Source organism: Polyodon spathula, chromosome 2 (assembly GCF_017654505.1).
Source record: "Polyodon spathula isolate WHYD16114869_AA chromosome 2, ASM1765450v1, whole genome shotgun sequence".
Taxonomy (NCBI): Eukaryota; Metazoa; Chordata; class Actinopteri; order Acipenseriformes; family Polyodontidae; genus Polyodon; species Polyodon spathula.
In genome coordinates, this window is record NC_054535.1 from 95,537,551 (window position 1) to 95,559,145 (window position 21,595).

The following is a 21,595-nucleotide window of genomic DNA, read 5'->3' on the forward strand; positions in this document are numbered from 1 at the left end:
TCCCATCACTTTCCTTTTTAGCTGATATATGCAATTATTTACTTTACAAGACCTGTTTATTATTAAATCAAACATAACTTTCTTTATTAAAAATGGTTATCTACTATAATTCCGTATTTACACATAGTTAAAGCATTTACCTTAGGCTTTTATAGTCTGAGCATGAGCACTGTGGTCATCCAATCAACATGTAGGCCTATAAGTTGCCATTGCCTCATTGTGATATCCCTGAAAAGGTTAGGAGTGTATCTTTGTGTATGTGTATGCATAATTTGCATGGAAGCAGCAAGGGTGCTGATTGAAGCAGCTGAGTGGGGAGCAGTTATGATTGAATAATGAGCATGCATTATTTTAATTAACATGTTGCTCAAATAGTTCCATTAATGGATTACTGTTCCACATATGGTTGTTGTGGGGGAGAACTTTATCCTCTCCCTATGAAAATGTGTTCTGGGGTGATAAGTAATAGGAAAGGATTAACAAGCTGTCACTGTTTAAACAATTGCTTACCTTCAGCCTGTGGTGTCATGTTAGAGGCCTGAGTAACTTGGTTGCTCTGGGCAACCAACTGGTGATACAGATTCTAAATGGTGGCAAAGCTCAAAGTGGTGGACAGATAGCTTGACCTCTTCACATCTTCACTTTTCAAAAGAGCTAGGTTGTTTACCATTTTTGGGGATTTTCAAAAAGTAGAAGTTGTTTTTCTCTAAAGCCAATCATACATAGCCTTCACCAGAGCTTGTACGCTTTGAATGAGAGCGTTCAGAATTGACAAGAGTGACTGCTGTTGAGTGTGATTGCCTATGTTTACTCATGGCAACTCTAAACTGCAAAACCTGCAGTATAGTGCTTGGCATCAAACTGTTTGGACAGATTGAGATTCTGTATGGATAGCAGGCAAACTATCCATGTACTATGTACATAACTATCATTTTCTGTTTACTGAAGCTGTGCTCATTGTCCATGCAGTCCCAGAAACAGAATCATTACATGGGTTTGTATTGCAAAAAATAAGAGAGATCACATTATAAGCTCAAAGGGATGTCATTCGTGACTTCTTTTTATTGTGATTTTTATAAATTATTTTCTAAAGAAGCTAAGAGAAAGATAGTGTCCAGGGGTAAAAATTACTGCTAGACAGAGAGTTGGAAGAATGATTGCTGCAGTAAAGGAATAGTGGAACTATAAAATGAAGTTAGACTTTAAAGCTTGTGCATAATTTAGGAGTAATGGTACAGTACAGAAAAAGCTTTGTTAGTGCAGGTAATACAGAACCAACAGGGACATTCACTTCTGGATGCTAGTTTTGCAAGCAGGTCAAATCCATACAATCACTGGACAGGATCAGTGATGATACCAAGCCCCCAAACAGCACTTTACAGTGTTTAATCCACTAAACATGTAGCAGGCTTGAGTGAACATGCAGACAAATTTAGACTTTTGCATTTTAATGAAACGTTAAGTAATTAACCCATTAAGGCATCATTTAAGAACTGATTAGCTGAATTAAGTTAGAGACTGTTAATGAGCCTAGGGGTGAATTGATCTTAGGGAGAGAAAAAAAAAACAGTTGCATAAAACCAATTTTGCTGGCTCTTCTAGTCTTTTGCTCTGGACTGTTGCATCCTTACAATTGAATACCGCAATTAGGGAAAATGGCAGCCACTTTTGTGAAATTTTGTGGTAATTTTGTTTGAAAATCAGCTAAACCTATATTTATGTACTGCTTATGCCAGGTCTAATCAGGTTCTTTGTGTAGGAAAATGGGTATACTGTATATGGAGGGGGGATATTATAATTAGTTCATTGAAGCATTTCTTCACAGGAAAATACATTTTCTAGTGCTATTTAGGGAGTTGCTAGGCAGGTCGTCACAATGGACACTGGCAGCTAAATGGAGACTGTCGATATAATACTGTAAAGGTAGGTGTGTGGGGTGCTGGGATGGAGAATGTGGTCAACAGAGGAGACTGTAAGTAGGAATCTTTATCCACAAGAGGGGAGTTCCATGAGGATATTTAGGTTGGCCAAGGTGTCCTCAGCTCACCAAGCACCAGATACCCCTGTAGTCTGTCCGGGTGCCTGCGGGCTTGCCTGTAAGCTGCTCAGAGCTGAGCTGTCCTCTGACGCTGAAGCTCTGAGGAGGCTTCATGGTGGGTCTGCAGTGTGAAAAAAAGTGGTCGGCTGATGGCACATGCTTCAGAGGACAGCATGTGTTCGTCTTCACCCTCCCAAACCAGCACAGGGGCAGTAGCCGTGAGCTGATCATAAAAATAATTGGCTATTCTAAATTGGGAGAAAATGGTAAAAAAAAATAACTGGTGACTACTAAATAAAATTATGCTTTTTTCCCCCCAGTACAGAACCACTTCCTAATACCCTCAAACACAGGCAGGCAACATGCATTCTTAGTGGATGTATCTGCATGTTTGAAAAAAAAAAAAAAAAAAAAAAAAAAAAGCAATAAACCAACTGAAGCACATAGTAAAACGGTATTGAAAGCAAAACAAAAACACAAATCAAACAAACAATAAACTTGTATGTGGTTTTTCTTCCTTACAAATGCCTATATTTTAAGTTTGTGCTGGAAAACTGTGTTTTTCTTACAGCTGTCCACTTTCTTCTTTCTTTTCTTATCTTTGTGATCATGCATTTTGCTCATGCACTTGTACCCTGTGCCTCTGTTCCCAAAGACCATGTGGAGGTGACCCCCACCCCTGTCACCCAAGTGCCTACCCCTGTGTCTTCTCCTACCTCTCTGACTGGCTCCTTTCCTACCCCCTCAGTTGTCCCAAGCTCCAGTGCCCTCCCCTCTGCCCCCAGAGATGTGGTCCCTGTCCTGGTCTCCAGCCGCTTTGTGCGTCTCAGCTGGCGCCCACCTGTGGAGACCCATGGAAGTGTCCAGGCCTATACTGTCTACTTCACCAGAGAAGGCACCAACAGGTAAGACGGATATGCCAAGGGCCTGTTAGATGCCATCCTTGCTTTCACTTTGATTTAACACCAAGAGTGTACAAAATATGGTTTTCTATAATACACTGGGAGGTGAAAAATATGCCCTACATTAACACAGTCATAATAGCCACAGCTGCAAGATCACACACACTGACACAAATACACAATAATGAGATGTACAGTTTATTCAGTTTAACACTAGAACCGCCACGGTAGTCATTTTGACGGTTTTCACTTTTAAAATTTAAATTACTCTGCGTGTGTTAAAGATCTGTGGTTGTCTGTTCTTGACTTTTATAAATACATATATTAAATATCCTGACAGTGTTTGAAAGTCAGAATCGCACAAATAAAAAATAAAAAAGTTACAAGCACTTCTACCTAGAACCGCCAAAAGTAGTCATTTTGACGGCGTGCTACAATACATGCTTTTATTGTCAATATAACCTACAGTACGCTATTTTGTATCTGTATACAAGCCAGTTTGTTATCTCTACCTCCACTGAGTTTACAGCAGTATGTATTTGAATAAAATATTGCTCTTGAAGTCTAGATATGTGCTATGCAAATGTCTATTGTAATCTTATCAGTTCCTTGGAGAGCTGCCATCTGGCTGTCTACGTGAGCACATAGTCTACTGTCTTATAATATTACTATTACAAGATTTTTTTGTGAAATCTTGATATTTTTGTGTTTTGACTTGAGAGCAACTGTAGATTTATTTGCATTGACAGCAGGAATTTGTAACAACTTCACTGAAAACAGCATTGCCTGTTTCAAGCTAAACATAAAACAATACATGGACAAGCAGCTGTTTCGCTGGACACAAAAGCACGGTGTCGCTGGACACAATACACGTCAAACAAACCTGTGAAATTTTGGATTAAATTCTGTCTGGCAGCGAACCCTACCCCTACCTGTACAAAGATGAAACTCGTCCAGGTGGTCAGAGACTGGGTGGCAATGTGGCACTTAGGCTGATGTAACCGTGCTTAGGAAAAGGAATGTTACCAATGACATTTTTTTTATTTCACTGTAATTATCAAAACAGTTGAAGAGGTTGGAACAGTAAATAAAGTGAGAAGTCAAACAAAGTTTCCACTACGCAAAACTTAGTACTTTGTGAAAGCAATCATTGGTGTCCAGTTAATGTATTTTACAATGTACTGGACATGGCAGCTGTCAATGTACAATGAATGCACAGGGGAAAATATCATCTTATGATGCTAGCCATGGAGCTTTGGCAGAAACATTTCGATCAGAAAACTGCAAAGCGGCAGGGAAATGCAGCTCAACCTGGATACAGTGTACATCAAGTGACACACGCAACAGAAAACAATGCCAGGTAACTAAATGCAATAAAAATAAAACGTCTGATATCTGTGCCCAGTGTGAAAGAGCAGCATGTGGTAAATGCACACGACAAGTTGATAAGCGTTACATCTGTGTGGATTGTGCTAATATGGTGGCTACTTTGAAGTATGTTTCCTTGAATGTGCATTCCCGTTACACAATGTGAAAGGAGTAATTTTTTTTTTTTTTTATAAATAATGATTTCGATTTTACAATTCTGTAAGTAGGCCTACATATAATGAATTTACAGCTGGTTACACAATACTTTCTTTTGAAATGTTTATTTTATTATAATTTTCATTTCTTGAAGTCGTGCTATGCAGTAGGCAAATGTGAAAAAAAAGACTTTTATGTTATTTTTGTAAATAATTACTTCGCTTTTACAATTTTTTATGTACATATAGCAGTTTACATCTGTTTACACAATATCTTCTTTTGAAATGTTTATTTTATTATAGTTTTTCATTTGTTTACATCATACATTATATGCGCTAATTTTGAAAATAAAGCCTTTTTATGTTTATTTTTTCATTTAAATATGTTTCTGCTATGCAAATGTTAGATATGATGTTCATAAATAAATCTTTTGAGTTGTATCTGATAGTTTGTGTTTCATTTTCATATCGAAGCTGTTTAAAATGTACCCGTCAAAATGACTATTGCTGGCGGTTCTAGGTAGTAGCATAAACCTGGCGGTTCTAGTGTTGACAGGTTTTCAGTGCAACACAATGCAAAATAATAAGAAAAAAATACAAAAAATACTGCACATCTAAAGAGAAGTCTTTCAGAAGTATTAATAAAGCTCAAACAAAGGATCAGCAATGATAATGCTGCTGGACAACGACCTCACTGATAACTGTGGAGATCTGAACATTTGAAAACAATGTAGTATGTGGGCACCCTTATTAATTCAATGCACTATTAAAACTTGCACACAGATATAAAAATGGCAAATGTAAAAACACACAATGTTCTACACACAAAGAAAATGTGTATAGAACAACTGAGGGCATTTTATTTTATAACTTAACTTTATTTTACAATATTTAACATGCAAGAAATTGTTGATCTGTAGTACAAAGACTGTTGAATTAAAATAATTTTTCAGCTGTTTTGCTAAAATACAAAAAAAAAAAAAAAAAAAAAAAAAACACAACGTACACACTAATTTGATACACCACTATGATAAATTCAAGTGCAGTCTGAAAGCACACCCATTATGTCAAAATGTTCAGTGATTATCACGTGGGCACTTTGCATTGTTCCCATCAGTTATACCAATGATAATTTCTTCTGCTTGAATTACATCTAAAAGGCCCTCATGTTAGTTTGATTTGGCCCCATTTAATGTACTGTATACACAGGGATTCGGTTGTGTGGTGCATCTTATACTGTGTGTAAAAACTAAAAAAGGGCTCCTTCTAATGAAGCATGAACATATTTTTCAATAGAAATGGTTAGATATGATACAAATGGATGCAGCATATTGCATTTTTAAAATTAACCATAATACATAATGCCTGTTCCTTCAAAGCCAGCAAATGCTTCTGAGCCAGCAGTACCTACTTATGTACAGGACACAGGGCGGACTAACCACGGTTCTATTCTTGCGACTTTTAATAGGTGTTCCTATTGAGAAGTAGTGTGGAGGTTAGAGGATTTGTGGCAAAAAAAAGTGCTTTGAGGTCCTTTCAGAAAGCGCATTAGGTATGAATGCTTTCTGAAGTGTTTGTCTAGTTGACTTAGTTTTACTTTAAAATTTAATTTAATTTGAGAAGAAGTATGGTGTCAGTTAAACACCATATGGAAAACTGCTGGACTGTTCCAGAATGCATTGCAAACATGTTTCTGTCTCAGGTGCTAATCTAGTTGGCCAAACAGCTGAAAATGCTTCAGCTTTTTGAAAATGATATCTGGCTGGAAAAGCATGTCAGCAGCCAGCATGTTTCTATCGATTGCATAATACAATATTAAGTTAATCTATTACTTTGTGGGGCTATAATATTTAAATTGATTCCTTTCTGACAGGATCATTTTGCATTCAGATACATCATGCAATAGCAGAGAATGTAATAGAGGAATAAGCATCGGTTTGGGCAGAAAGAGGAAAAATAAATACGATTTGCTAGTACATTATTAATCCTTATTTTAAAGAGAGTAGACAGGGGGCTTTCTGTTATACCTCAGGACCGCTAATTAGATTTTGAACATGTCTTAACTATCTTCTTACAGGAATGGTTTACATGTACAAGGAAATTAAATTCTTACACTTTGGCATAAGCAGGCCTTATTTCAATGATGTTCTCCTCAAGAGGAGGGAGAATTTACAAATAAAATAAATAAATAATAAAATCCTTGGCACTTCTTGTACACGGACACAATTTAATTCCTCTTGTGTAATAATAATAATAATAATAATAATAATAATAATAATAATAATAATAATAATAATAATAAACATTCTTATTTATACTGTATACTGTTTGTATACATTATGCATGTCAGTAAGGTCTTGTTTCTAGAAGCCTTACAACAGTAAGACATTAACAGAATTACATTTTTTTTTTTTGTTTTGTTTTGTTTTTTTCAATTGAAACTTTAAATTGAACTCCCTGAACTTTTTTTACAGGTCTATTTGATTGTCTTTTGCACCAGTGGTTGCCAGTACTGAATGCTGTTCTTCTTGCTGTTCTGTTTCAGAGAGAGAGCCACAAACACCTCACAGTCCGGCACCTTGCAGCTCACAGTGGGAAACCTGAAGCCCGAGGAGACATATTCCTTCAGAATAGCAGCTTACAATGAACAGGGCCCAGGAGAGAGCTCACAGCCTATCAGAGTGTCTACTCAGCCTGAATGTAAGTACCAACACAAACAAACAAATGTAAGGCTATGTTTTCAGACAACATTTCTTTGTGTCGTTTCTAAGCTCTTTTATATTGGGAGCATTTCTGTGCTTACAGAACCTGACAAAAGGTAAGTTGCTGAAAGTCTCCATATTTGACTGATAAATAATAATACATATTGTTGTGGTACAGTATTTAAGGTAAAAGTCATAAACAGCAGTGCTCAAGTTGTCCATGGCAATTTTTCACCAATGTGACATGTATTAGTTTATTGTTTTTGATAAACAGTCATGTACAAGTATTTACCAAGAGTTTATAGGAATCCTCCAACTTACTAATAACAGAAAGCTTATCATTTATTACTAAAGCTTATCATCTACTACTACTAATAATAAAACTATTACTACTACTACTACTACTTATAATAATAATAATAATAATAATAATAATAATAATAATAATAATAATAATAATAATAATAATAATTGCAAAATGTTCCAACATAATGTAATAATAATTGTCAAATGCTATTTCCACCCAAACATACCAAAGTCCAGAGGAGGGCACTGGCGTGTTAGTGATCACGTTAGAGCTTTGAGAAATAATCATCCATGTCACATGAGCTAGATTTTGTTTTTTGTGACTCTGTATTAAAACCTTTTTGTAGACTTTTTATTCTCTGTTATGATGGGCAGCACATTGCCACATGGTGTTACTCTAAATATCTGTGATTAATCCTCTATCTGCTTAAGTGTCTCTTAATCTTTTCATTCCACGGAGGAAATGTTGCAAGTCATAGTGCTGGATATTAAAGAGCAACCTGCTGGAGATGTAAAATATCAGAATGAACGAATTGTTTAGATTCTGTTTTTATCACTGTCAGTTTCAGTCATCATATCCTGGTGATGTTTTAAAACTCAGAGCTTTAAAGCACCCTTTTGGCCACAAGAACTGAGATCCGTTCCATTGATCTAAGACTATAAAGTAACCAATTCCATTTTAAACTATATAAGCGCTAATTTCTGAAATAACAAACAGACAGCCTCTCTATACCCTGAGATTATGATGTGGTATATAACTTTTGCTCAAGAAGGTCCATTGGCCGGAATGAATCCAAGGCAGGGGGTAATAAAGATGTCAGTGGTCCAAAAATTGTAATGAACTTGCAGTCAATTAGTAATACATTCAACTCAAGTATATGGAAACAGCACAGCACATGCATAACTAGAAAAAAAAAAAAATCATTGCAAAGGCAAAGATATCCATGTGACAAGTTGGCTTGTGGTGACATCAAACCTGGAAGAAGTAGCACACACAGACAGCTCTGGGGTATGAATGAAATGTGCTGGTGCACTGGTTTAATTAATAAATAAAAGGTTTAAACAAACAAAACACTTTACAAAAAACAGGCATGTTGGCCAAAACAAATAGACAAACAAACAAACAAACAAACACTGACAAACATTAAACAAACAAGTGTCATGCTGAGCTATGTCAGCACGAGTAGCAATTGCTTATTATAGATATTACTCTCTCTCTCTCCCCCATCCTTTCACCTTGAACACCCAACCCAGTGTGTATGAAACATTCTATCTTTTATGCAGCTGTACCGAGACTCGATTGCTAATCAGTAATTCAACTGAATCTCGGCACAGTCTGCACGTGAACTATTTGTGCACTCCCGTGCCCCCATACAAATACCCAGTTTAATCAGCACGTGAAGTGATTGTGCAAACCCCGTGCCTAAATATAAATATAGATTTCACATCACCAGTGCTACATAACCCACACTCTGTGCACCACTACAATAATACATATAACAGACAACATAAAACACAAAATACACACAGGGGCAGGGTACCCCGACACCATCCACCTCTAAACTGCTGTGATAGAGCTTTCTTAAAGTGTCTAATAAAAATAAATAAATAAATAGCTCAGAACCTTAATTTGTTTCTGTTAAATAAATAAATAATTAAATAAAAAAGCATTCATGTAATGCCTGGAGCAATGCTCTTCCAATGATAGAAACACGTCTACAGTCATGATGTTTGTCTGCATTAAAGATGCACACGATGAAATTACAGTAGCAAGACTTCCTCAGTTCAGTTGATAGACTGAGGGTTAATTTGTCTGATTGAGACTGTTTTGTTTTTTTTCGTAATAATATTAAAGAAATCTGTTTCTAGGGAATAAAGTCATGGATTTTGCTTCTCAGTTCAAGAATGGATACTGTCTAAGGAAACAACAACTTCAGAACTTTGGTCAGTTCCCTAGTATTCTATACATTGAAATACAAGTCAGCAGAGAATCGTTCATTCTCCTGAAACTCCTGAAACATCGATAAACTACAGTGTTTTCTACTGACAGTAAAAACCCTGAGGTTAGATTGCATGTTATTACCTGAAAAGAAAGTTTCATAAATAAAGCCATAAAGCATTTTGTGTGGCTACCAAGGACTTTATAAAAATAAAAATATTAATAACTCAGCCTTGTTTAAGAGCTGGCAACCATAACTATAGAATCCAAGCATTTCATTCAAATGCAAAAGAAGAATTTGTATAATATTACATAACTGTATATTTGAATCGGATGGCTGAATAATATACAGTATAATACAGCATTAATAGCAAATCTGGTTCTCAGTCCTCACGCTCAGTAGCTTAACCACCACCGTCTATATGAAGCTGTTATGTGTGACTTTTTTTAAAAATGAATTGTGAAAAACGTATAGGCCTGCCACATACAGTAAGACCACTGATCTATTTCATGACCAGTAGTTGATTCTGGGTGCCAACCAGAAATTCCTTGGATTGGCCCCACTATCTGTATATTGCAGCTTCTTTTAAAAAGTAACAAATAACAAAACAAAGTTTTTTTTTTTTTTTTGTCACTTATCATACGTGTAGTGCTAGCAAGTCATTAGATCCTTTGGCATGGAAGGCCTTGGTTGCAAGGGTGTGTGGTTCTTTGATGGACTCAGATTCAGTTAAAATGTGTTTGCCCACTGATGATGGGAATGAGAATGTAGAGATGGGAGCCCAGCTAACAAGATTGAAGTTTTTGCAGGTATCAGGCTTGTGAGCAGAAACTGACTCACTGACAGCAGAGACTGACCCAAGATTGCCACAGCTACTGGAAGTAGGCTTATCTTTGGGAAACAAATTGAACTTGTGTGAAACTGCAACAAATATTGTAATGACTGTAATGTATTTTAAAGAATATACAGCTAGTAGAAAGTATTATTAGCAGATCTGTGTAAGGCCTGTTGTGGTGTTCACAGAGCCACTTCAAGCTGAGCCTAGCGCAGAGTTCAAATCTTCCTGGGAACGGTGCTGATTAGTTAGACATAAATTGGATGATCTAAACGAACATGTATTAATTTAAATAATATGATATACTCTTTGTCGATAATCGTAGTAATACTGTATGTACTCTGTTTCAAATAGACTTGTATACTTGGTAGAAAATATTAAGTAGCTGTTACATACAGTCTTTGTAAAAGCATGTAGAGAAAGGTCGGGCTGACCAGTTTTAGCAGACCCTTATCAGAAGTAGGAAACTCTTTGATTTAAGTGCCAGACCTTGGTGGCTAACTTTCTGGAGAAATCTGCTGAGCTGAGTAAAAAAGGAAAAACATACTGTGAAATAAATATATACATGTTCTGTTAGTATAGAGGTTTAAAGTTGACAAATAATAAAAATCTTCTAATGGAAAAACGAAAAAGAAGGTTAAAAGAGCAGACTTAGTCAAGCCTCTTATTTAAAGAAAGGAGTGAGTCCGATTTAAAGATGGTCTAAATTTCTTCTAATTTCTTCTAAAGTGAAGAAAGCAGAATAATTGAATCAACAATTTAAAGTATGAGAAATGCGACTATATTTCTGGGAGCTAAACAAAAGCATAGTTTAAATGACTTGGGTAGTCATGTATCTTATTTGAAAAAGTATAAAGACTTGATCTAAAAGGAGCCCCTGAGTTAGAAGGAAATATTTTTTTTTTAGATTACAATAATACAGCTATTAGAATGTTGTATTTAAAAGAAGCAAGACAATAAAATAAAAATAGTACAAACTGTAACTCTAACAGCAAACTTACTAAAGGAATACCAACTAATGTTGTAACCTTGATTCTCACCTGCTTGTAGTACAGACAGTGTTGAAAATGACTCATTGGTGTTGGCCGATGAAGCGGGGATTTTTGATGGTCAGCGATTGCTATACTTAAGTAACTGAATTGGAAATACATGTTCTAAAATAATTTAAAGTTTAACTGTTATACAATTAACAGTATTATTGTTGAAAGAACATATTACAGTTAAAAACTAGTTCAGTACTAATTGACACTGTCAGAATACTGTAATAATTGTAGTGTGGTTTGAAGAATATAAAACCAGCATAAATAATTGCAGCAAACTATGAACAGGTTGCAATGATTTTAACTAAGAAAATTGAATAATTGTTAATGTTAGAAAAAAAGCTTGTCTATGTGCCTTTGTTATTCATGCACATACATTTTTGGAGGCCGACCAGACCATTGTGCATGGAGGCTTGTGGCCTTGAAAGTATCAGGCATCTGGGGGAACTAAACACGGAGGTTAGGTATTGCAGGAATTAGCAAAAACAAAAGGGTAACCCTTTTTTAGGCAGAACGATATTTATATATGATTTCATTTAATTGTGTTGTTACTAAGCATAGAGATTTTAAATTAAAAAAAATATTGTGATCTAATAATAGAGTGTCAAAACTCTCTGAAGAGAAATAATATGTTTTGAGTATTTTGATCTAATAAGAAACATAATATATAAACTAACAAGTGTTTTTGCTTGTTTAAGGCTCTACCATAATACAAATAGACTATAAAACCAAGAGCGAGTATTTAATTTAATCAATTTAAGAATTAGTTGATTTCTTTCTCCAACTAAACAAAAAATATTTTAGTCATTACAATATCCATTAAATTAAACAATATAAATGTTTAGTTTATATAAAGATTTTACTGCAGTAATAAACAGAGGTATGCAGAAAAAGCTGTAGAGTTTGAATGTGAAATAAATAATTTTGGGGTCTGCGGTTTTTCTGTAGATGTTTGTCTCAGATACACAGTATAATTCTGGAAGGGCATTAGACCTTCAAAAGATAAGACTTAGTCTTTGGCACCTCAAAGCCGGATTCAGTGTTGGCTCTTAAAAGCGGGATTTGCCAACTTTGAATGATAACCAACGGAAGGTGCTTTTAAGAAAGACGGGAGTATGTATCTCATAATATTATACGAAAATAACAAAAGCTGAGTTATAAAAATTAGGATGTACGCTTTTTTGAATTGTCTGAAAATATACCAGTCCAGGCATTTCTTGAATCGGCCAAAAAATAACTGTGAAAAGCAGTGAATTTGGAAAACTGTTTACAGTGGAGTTTCATATTAATTAAAACACTAGCCTTGGCAAGTAAACAAGGTGTGTGAAAATCTGCTTGTGCAGGCAAATATTTAGAAACCGAGAGAGTCCAAGCAAGGTACAAGTTAATATAAGGCTATTATATTTAACATGTTTCATTATGGCTTAAATTTAAATGGAAATAACTGAACTGACCACTATATGTTTATTCAAATGCTTGTGATAAACCTTTATTTTTGTCCCATATTTTGTTAACATATCTGTATGAAAGTAAACTAAACTGAAAAGGTGATGACATATGTTACTCAGAAGGAATATAGTATGCTCAGAAAGTTGATGTTAAATATATAAAACAACACATCTTTTTATACAAATATAAACTTTTCTTGTATTGCATTGCATTATATTGTAGCAGGGATCCTGCGAACTTTGTTGCACTGGATTTTTTGGAGAAAAGAGGGGTTAGGAAAAAGAGCAATGAAATCATGTTTCAGTATTTTTGGAAAGAAGTTATCTCCAATTGGTTTTAAAAGGAGATGACCAGATCCTTCTAGAAAATATCATTAACTCAAAGATGGGAACTGTCAAGGCAGATTGATGACCAGATTTAATTGGGACTCCTGATGTATTCAATGGCGACAAAATCCTATAAAAACCAAGGTAAAACCCCAGTCAAGTATCAGTCAACTTGCTGTTTGGTCAAAGTCAAGTCTCTGCCTTTTGAAGACAGTTCTTATTTTTTAATATATCCTTGTGGCAGGCTGGTGAGTGGATAGAGGCCCAGAGACAGTCTGCAGTTCAAAAAAGTAACAATTTTATTATAAACACAAAAATAAAGTGCACAAGGACAAAATAAAGATCTTTAAACACAAATAGAAAGATAACAAAACAAAACTTACAAAAATAAGGTTTACAGGCTGGGCAATGCCTTCACTGGATTTATCAAAATTCAAAATTCAAAAATTCAAAAATTCAAAAATCACACAACAACCACAAACACCAACCTGTTTCCTCAGCTCCCTCCTCCTCAATGAGAAGCAGAGGCCCCCTTTTATGTCAGGTGGCTGGGCGCTGATTGATCATTAATTAACCTAATCAACTAATCAACCCCAGCCACCTGAACATAATAAATCCAGGCAGGTAGGGGAAATTAACCCCATCCCTGCCAATTTAAAAGGGCAGAGCTTTGCTCTGCCACAATCCTACACTACACTTCCATATACTGGAAGGTAAGCATATGTATTTGAATTTAATATCTATTTTATACTGATGCATTGCTATAAGGTATAGAATTTATGTTTTAGTCTTAAGAGATTATATATATATATATATATATATATATATATATATATATATATATATCTATATATTATATATATATAATATATATATATATATATATATAATTATTAGCCTAAGAGCTAATAACCATATTCATATTATTGTATTGAAGTTCTAATGCTGTTAAACCTGTAAAGTACTGGATCGCCCAGACTGCTTTTCACTTGGGATTATATGGAGGTCTGTTGCAACCAACCAATCCGATATTTAAAGCATTTAATAATCCGAAAAGAGCACTTGTACTGCTCTGATTTGTTAAAACTTCAAAGAAATGAGTCTGTGTTTTTCTTGATTATTAAAAAAGTCATCTGGATATGCTACAAGCCCAGTGCACGAACAATCCACTTACAGGAGGCAGAATGTCCTCCTTGAACGTCTCCACTGAGTTTAAGAGTGTGCTCAGAGCATAGATATCAATAAAAAGAGTATGTGTGAATTCTGACGGGCTTCAATGTACTATACTGTTCTATGGGTAGTGTGGATCCTTCTGTTAGTTAGCAACAGGTTTCCCTTCATAAGATAGTCTTGCTGAGAAGGCAGAAATACCCCTGTTTGTAATGTAACAGAAGGAATATTCTAGAGATAACTCCCTTGAACAACTGTAACATTTGAATGAGTTTATATTCCACCGTTTCCCAAATGAAATATTTCATGAGCACAGACTGTTTAGACATAACTTACCTCCCCTGATATGCCAAGTCTTGTCAATTAGAACTAATTAATTCATATAATTTTGTGATATTCTCAACACAAGATGCTAGATCAAAATGTAATTATTCAGCAAGAAGGAAGAATTTCATTGCATTACTTCTTTAGCTTTCACTGTTACAGACCTTGCTCAAATTTTCAGTAATTAGACAAGTGGGAGTCGGATTCATTGTGGTTGTTACTCGAGTGGTTTATTTAAGAGAAGCCCACTGATTGATTTGTAGTGCAAATGGCTCCCTGGTGTGTATTCTGTAATATACAGTATTAAAGCTGTATCTCCCTAATCCAACTTAATTTCTGTCTCTTGGCAGATACATGCTAATCCAAGTCCTCCCAAATAACTGATGTTTCACATATAAAAAAATGTCATGTTTGAGAGTCAGTCACATGACTCCATAACCACTCTTTCCAGGATGCCCCTGGTGACCCTACTCCTATATTGACATGGTTTCCAGCTGACATTATAGAACCCCACTTGCTTACTACTGTGTTAAAAGCCAAGTATACAAATGTGTTTCTCAGTGTTTCCTCTAAATGTATAATTAAGTGTTTAAAATTATGGACGATCACTTTTTTAATGTTTTTATTTTTTATATAATATGTATTATAAAAGTACTTGCATATATGCTGTAGAGCACTATGTGATGTGATGAGAGCAGGTCATATTTTTTAATACGTTTCTAATGTACCAGTGATAAATGGATTACTTTGTCCTTTACAGTGTTGAGATTTCCACTGAAACAGCTTACAAGGAGGATACAAAACAAAAGCGGGTAATAACTTAAGAGCATTACTTTGAATGTGAACATTGTGATACAAAAGAAGAAACAAACTCAATTTATTGTATAGCAAATCTAGATGTGTTTTGTTGAGAGAAAGAATTACAGCCAATGGCAAACAGACATTGCAGGAAAAAAAAAACAGTAAAATTTAAATGTGAAAATATGTATGGTGAAGCAAATATCAATCACTCTATACTGTAATAATTTAGTTTTGTAAGGTGTGTTTTGTTGAGGTCTGAGTTTCCATTTTGCTGAATGTCTAGCAGGCCTGCTAGCATCAAACACTAAAGCTGCTTGTCTTTCAGGTTCAATATATATATTTCTGTAGCATGTTTAATTTCACTTAAATGAAACCCCTGCTAGGTCTTGCTGTATTTAATTAAAATGACATAACTGTTGGAATAGAAAAAGAACACTAGACTGAAAATAATACTGTACCACTATATGAGGCTTGGAGGATTGGATATATCAGGGCTCAAGAGATTGAGTGTGTTCCTGCCTAAAGTTCAGATAGATTTAATTCACAATGAACTCATAGTAGTAATGGTAGAATTGATTTATTTATGGTTTAACTAGTTGTATCAGTTCAGTACTGACAAGTCCCTTGTCCGTTACACCAAAAATAGAGGAAAATTGCTTGTGAGACTGAAACATCTAGTTTGAACTAAGCACTAATGTATTTCATTTTCAGTCTGTAAATACATTTATGTTTCAGCAATTAAACAACAACTTAGATTTAATTTTTCAACCGTAAGTGTCCATGTCTATTCAAACTATTGCATAACACTTTCTGGGGACTTCACCTATGAATTACAATCAGTTTGACTTCAGTCGTTTATAATGTTCAACTGTGATCATCTGCTGCTCAATAATGAATTATAATGTGGTGGACTGTAAAGTACTGTGTTCAACTGACAAGAAAATAACAGTTAATTTAAACAAATAACTCCGTTTCCACACAATATAATGACAAGAAAAGCTCAGCACTTATTGCCTTAGGAAACCCGTTTTATTTTAGTTTTTGTTTTGTTTTGTTTAGCAAATCATAGTTGCTTGCATACCACAATAAAGTCTCTATTTCCTTATTAGAATATCTTGGTGTACTGTACTGTCTTGAAATGTATTCAGATGCTCAATGAAAGCAGATTACATACAGTATAAATATCATTATTTTATTTGCTTGCGCTTTCTGAAGTTAATTTGATGCAATTTGAATATTGTTGGTATTGAAGTGCAAAAAAGGCACAGTTTGGCTCAGTCCATATCTGTTAATGCTGTTTTAGTTTTCAATTGTATTCACTAAAGCATTGTTTTATATTACTTTACATTCACAGTTAATGGTGTTAAATAGTATAACTGCTCCATATCTGTTAAGGATAATATCTAGGGTTTCTGTATTTTTATTAATTATATTTTTCGGTGCTTATTTTTTAGCTAAATTTAAGTTTTATGAAACTCTTTTTTCCTTTTTGTTTTCTGTTACATTCCAAAATACTTAGGCATTTTCTTCTGTCACAATGCGTATAGTAACTCGACAGTACTTAGACACTTCAATTGTACCTTTTCCTTTTCTGTCTTCCACAATGAAGTTCATATGGTCACCTGCACATTCTTCTGAAGATTTTTGTGTATTTAGCATTTTTTTTACATTTGACAAGTTTTCAATTCCGTTTTCAATTTCACAAGCATGTAAATACTCCCTCTTGAAATGTAATCTTGAGGTCATTTCCTCCAATAGAAATGTAGTAATGTGCTGCCACTCATTAATTGGGGTGGGTTTAAAGTATTTAGAATGAATTAATGGGAGATACAAGTCAGGAATGAGGGGCATTGCCCAACTGCATTGGGGATTTATTTATTTATTTGTTTTATTTAAATGTATTTTTTCACAGGGAAAAGGGTCGAGTTAATGTGAATTGAGTAACTGTTTCCAGTGTTCGTCCGGTGTTTATTGGAGATACACCAATTTAATTATGTTTCCTTTGCATCAGAGGTGTTTTATCGGTTCTTATCAGTTAAAACCGAAAATCAGAAGCCCAAATTATATCTTAACATCCATCTAGGTCAGTGGTACGCAAACCTTTTATATGCCTCTCCCTCTTCTTAGCATACATTTTGTTGCCCTGCCCCCCTGCGCTGACACTATAATTTAACTTGATATTAATGCATTTACTTTCCTAGATATAACCACAAAAAGTCCAGATTTAGCTAAATACGTAATGTTAACAAATACATTTTTAAAAGTTTAGAAATCTGTACTTTCAGGTATCACAAATTCAGCATTTAAAATCAATATGGCAGTTTAATCTGGAAAAAAATGCTTAAGTCTATAAATCGTTTTCTTACACTTGGTGAGTCAACATTTAGCTGACACGTTAAATCTGGGTTTCTAACAAATAAATCTGTGAATTTATTTATTTATTACACTTTATGATTCAACATTTAGCTAACAGATAAATCTGAAAAACATTATCGTTCAGCAATTAAATCTTATTAAAAAACAAGTCTGGGTTTTCACAAAATAAATAAAATATTTATTTTGCCAGCTAAATCTGAAGCAACATGCAAATGAGCCCCCACCCACTGAAGCATTTGATTTGGCATTGTATGCTGCACAGCTGCCCTTACACTTCAAGAGCCAATATGTTCGCTTTCCCACTTCCTGTGCTTTCAGTGCCAAAGAAAATGTACAAATTTCAAACTTTTTAAGACTGTGTTTGTTAACATCTATTTATTTAGCAAAATCTGGATTTTTTTTTTTTTTTTTTGGTTAAATCTAGTGAAAAATATGTGATTTACATTAAATCCAGGAAAAAAACAAAACAAAACAAAAAACCCCCTTTTTTTTCTCTTTATTTTACACTTGGCGCCCCCTACGTGGAAGCTGTTATTTCTGCAGTTTCAGTAACACTCAGCACTTCAAACACTTTGCACATCACTGATCTAGATCACTAATGACTTGTATTGAGGATATGTGCATCTAAAGGGAGCAGCTATTGTACTGTACAGTGTAATCTTTTATTCCCAACAGTACAAGTTCCAGGGCCAGTAGAGAACCCCCGGGCTGTGGCCACATCTGCAACCTCAATCCTTGTTTCCTGGGAAGCGCCTGCTTATGACAATGGCCCCATCCAGGGCTACAGATTGTTCTGCACAGAGACAGCGTCTGGAAAAGAGCAGGTACAGTAACTCAGTTTCACCGATTGTGTAAATTGCATTGACTTACACAACTAAATGGCACACAAGTCTCTGTAACATTGTTTTCCATTCAGCTAAATGTTTTAAGTCAAGGCCACTCATCAAAGATAGTGTTCAGTTTGTCCTGCTCTCTATAATTTGACGGGGACATTGGTGTTAACTGCACTTGGGGTATATTTTGTGTAGTAACTGCACTTTAATATTGCTCTGTTGTGTTGTAAATGCAACAGTAAACTTTGAAACAGCAACTATAGGGTATATAAATATAATATATTTAATCTATAAATTCCTCCTAGTAAGTTAGAGTGACTGCATTTCAGTATGTATCCGTTTACCCAGTTTTTCTGTGTTTGTATTATTTGTTAACCACGCTTTACCATGTTTGCATATTCTTTACTGTAATGTCAGTATGCCTTTCTACTGTGGTCTTTTTTTAACATAGCATACTGCAGTAATATTTTATGGAAGAGCAACCTTGAGTACTAGCCTGGTAAAAATAAACACATTTTATGTCTAGACTTAAACAATAGGATTGAGGCTGGCTCTAGAATATTTCCAGGCAGAGATTTACAATAGTTAAGCGCATAAAATGACTTGAGTAATAAATAAATTGAATATTTAAAGACCTCTGCTACCAAAAGACGCTGATGGATTCACAAATATTTTTTCATAACAATATATATGAATTGGAAATCAAATCAAACTGTATCCTGACAGAATCATTTATCAATGCTAGTAAAAGCCAGGATTAGTTATTACGCAGCTTCCTATTGAATAAAACGCCGCAATACAAAACAAAACTTTAAAAACAGTATATTGTTGGCGGAGGTTTTTTATTTATGTGTTTTTTTCATACATAAATACATTAAAATAAACTTAATTAGCAAAACAAAAATGTGTTTACCCCTTTACTGAAAAAAGAAAATGTATAACACATTTAGTATTACCTGACTTGGAATTACTGTAGATGAAGTTGGCTGTTGTGATGTTCTCTACTGTGGTGTCTTTGAAAAGACTTTAATTGCAGAATGAATCTGCAAGATCAGAAGATCACAGTTGATAAATACGACTAATGACCAATCATTTATTTTCCAAAGATGAAACTTTTCTTTGCAGAAATGCGATTAACACAATCTCTTACGTTTCTCAGAATCCTGAAGTAAATGGGCTGTCCTACAAGTTGGAGGGACTGAAGAAGTTTACTGAGTACTCAATTAGGGTTCTAGCATACAATCGATATGGAACAGGCATATCCACTGAGGATCTGAAGATTACCACACTTCCTGATGGTAAATTATTCCTCTTTTTAAACATTATTGGTAGCAATAGATATTGGTAGCACATTAGGCTAATTCACTAATGCCTTTCGCCATTGAAGGCCTTAGTTTGAATTTGGCTTTGAATTTGAGAAGAGTTTGGTGGTCTCAGCCTAGCCTCCAATAGATGTGAGTTGAAATTCCAAAACCACTATATAAATTGCCATTATTTCACGCAGAGCTACAGTAGGTAGATGTCATGGTTTTTGCTGGCACAGTGTCTGACTTCCCTCATGTTTCAACAGTATTGAAAGTTGTGGTGTTTTATTTATTGTTTGTATGAAAACAATGACCTAGAGTCCTAAAGGCAGGTGCTCAAGCCAATTACGCTCTGTTACAATAATTTCAGAAAAATAGATTACAAACTAAATGGGTAGAGAATCAGATAAATGTTCTCACGTAATGTGGTAATAGATTTTAGCAGTTGATACTTTGATATGCAAACACTAACTACTTCAGTGGAAATTTAAGCAAAGTGGTGTTATTGTTTACATTTGCATCAGGTAGAAAACCACCAATAATCTCTAATTAAATGCATCATTTAAGCTAAGGGCCCTTCAGTTTAAGGGACTCTAGCAGCAGCAGCTGGAGAAGAAAATAGCCAACAGGCAGTGAAATACTGTAGCACTTGGTTTCTTTATTTTCATTCATTGTAAATATTTGGTGCAATAACTATGTCAAATAATTATTTTATTGATAGCTGCTAGCTATTTATTGAACCAATGTTAAGTCTTGGTCGCTCAGGGTATCTTTATTTGTGGTTATAGGTCAGATGCATTTAAAACTGCTGTGCTGAAAATAGTGGGATTACTCTGAGATAGAAGTCCTTTACGTACAGTTACCCCAGAGTCTTAGCAAATTCAATTAGTCCTTCATGAAGAAAGCTCCAACTTGGTAATGGCCGTCACAAGCAATATTGCTAACTGTCATCATGTACTTGTTTGTTGCTGACAAAGTACCAGAGCAACCCACAGTGAGAACATTTTGTGTTTATCCTGAAACACTCGGTAGCATAGCAACCAGTATCACCTGACATCACTGACTAGCAATATTGCCTTGAATCAGCCTACTAAAGTCATTGGGAATAATCTATTTTGGTAAACCTAGAAGGATTATTTAATCATCATACGTGTTATCATACCAGAACTACGGTTTGATCCCTACCTTCTGTAATGTATCCCAGCCATTCTTATTCTGCTCGCATCCTTCACTTACTAGCGATCATTGACATTCTACACTGCAAATCAGCTGAGCCCTTTCCATGTCAGTCATTCTGAGGTGCCATGACAAAACCCAAATCTTCCCTGTAATCCCGCGTTAAGACTGTTATTCTGTGTGTATTGTCTCTTTCTATTATCTTTGGTGAGGGGTAAGAGGCCACAGGAATGTATTGGCTGTCTACTCCCATTAACTGTGGTTTATTGAATGTCCAACGAGCTGAGATATCTGCCTTTTTCATTTCCCTACTTAATTAAGGCCCCTTTTGTGCCATAATGAAATTGTGTGCATTGACTTTTAGGTTCATTTCTCTGTGCTAATTTTTGACCTTTTGCCTTTTGTTGCCTCATCACTCCCTCTCCCCTGCCTCCCAGCACTAGCAAACATACAACCCTTCCTCATAGTTATTATTCCTGCACTACTGTTCAATTAGCAATATTGTTTAAGGCTTGATTGCTTATATCAACTTCAATTTGTTAGAAAAATG

General features: G+C 35.0%; 1 protein-coding gene across 1 annotated transcript in view; it reads left to right on the forward strand.

Moving 5' to 3' along the window:
- LOC121327216 (netrin receptor DCC-like) overlaps positions 1-21,595 on the forward strand; it is a 63,841-nt gene that overhangs the window by 19,545 nt on the left and 22,701 nt on the right. Inside the window, exons 4-7 of the mRNA XM_041271104.1 lie at positions 2,787-2,943; positions 7,009-7,163; positions 18,408-18,556; positions 19,725-19,863. Coding sequence (XP_041127038.1) covers positions 2,787-2,943; positions 7,009-7,163; positions 18,408-18,556; positions 19,725-19,863 — 600 coding nt within the window. The remainder of the gene's footprint in view (positions 1-2,786; positions 2,944-7,008; positions 7,164-18,407; positions 18,557-19,724; positions 19,864-21,595) is intronic.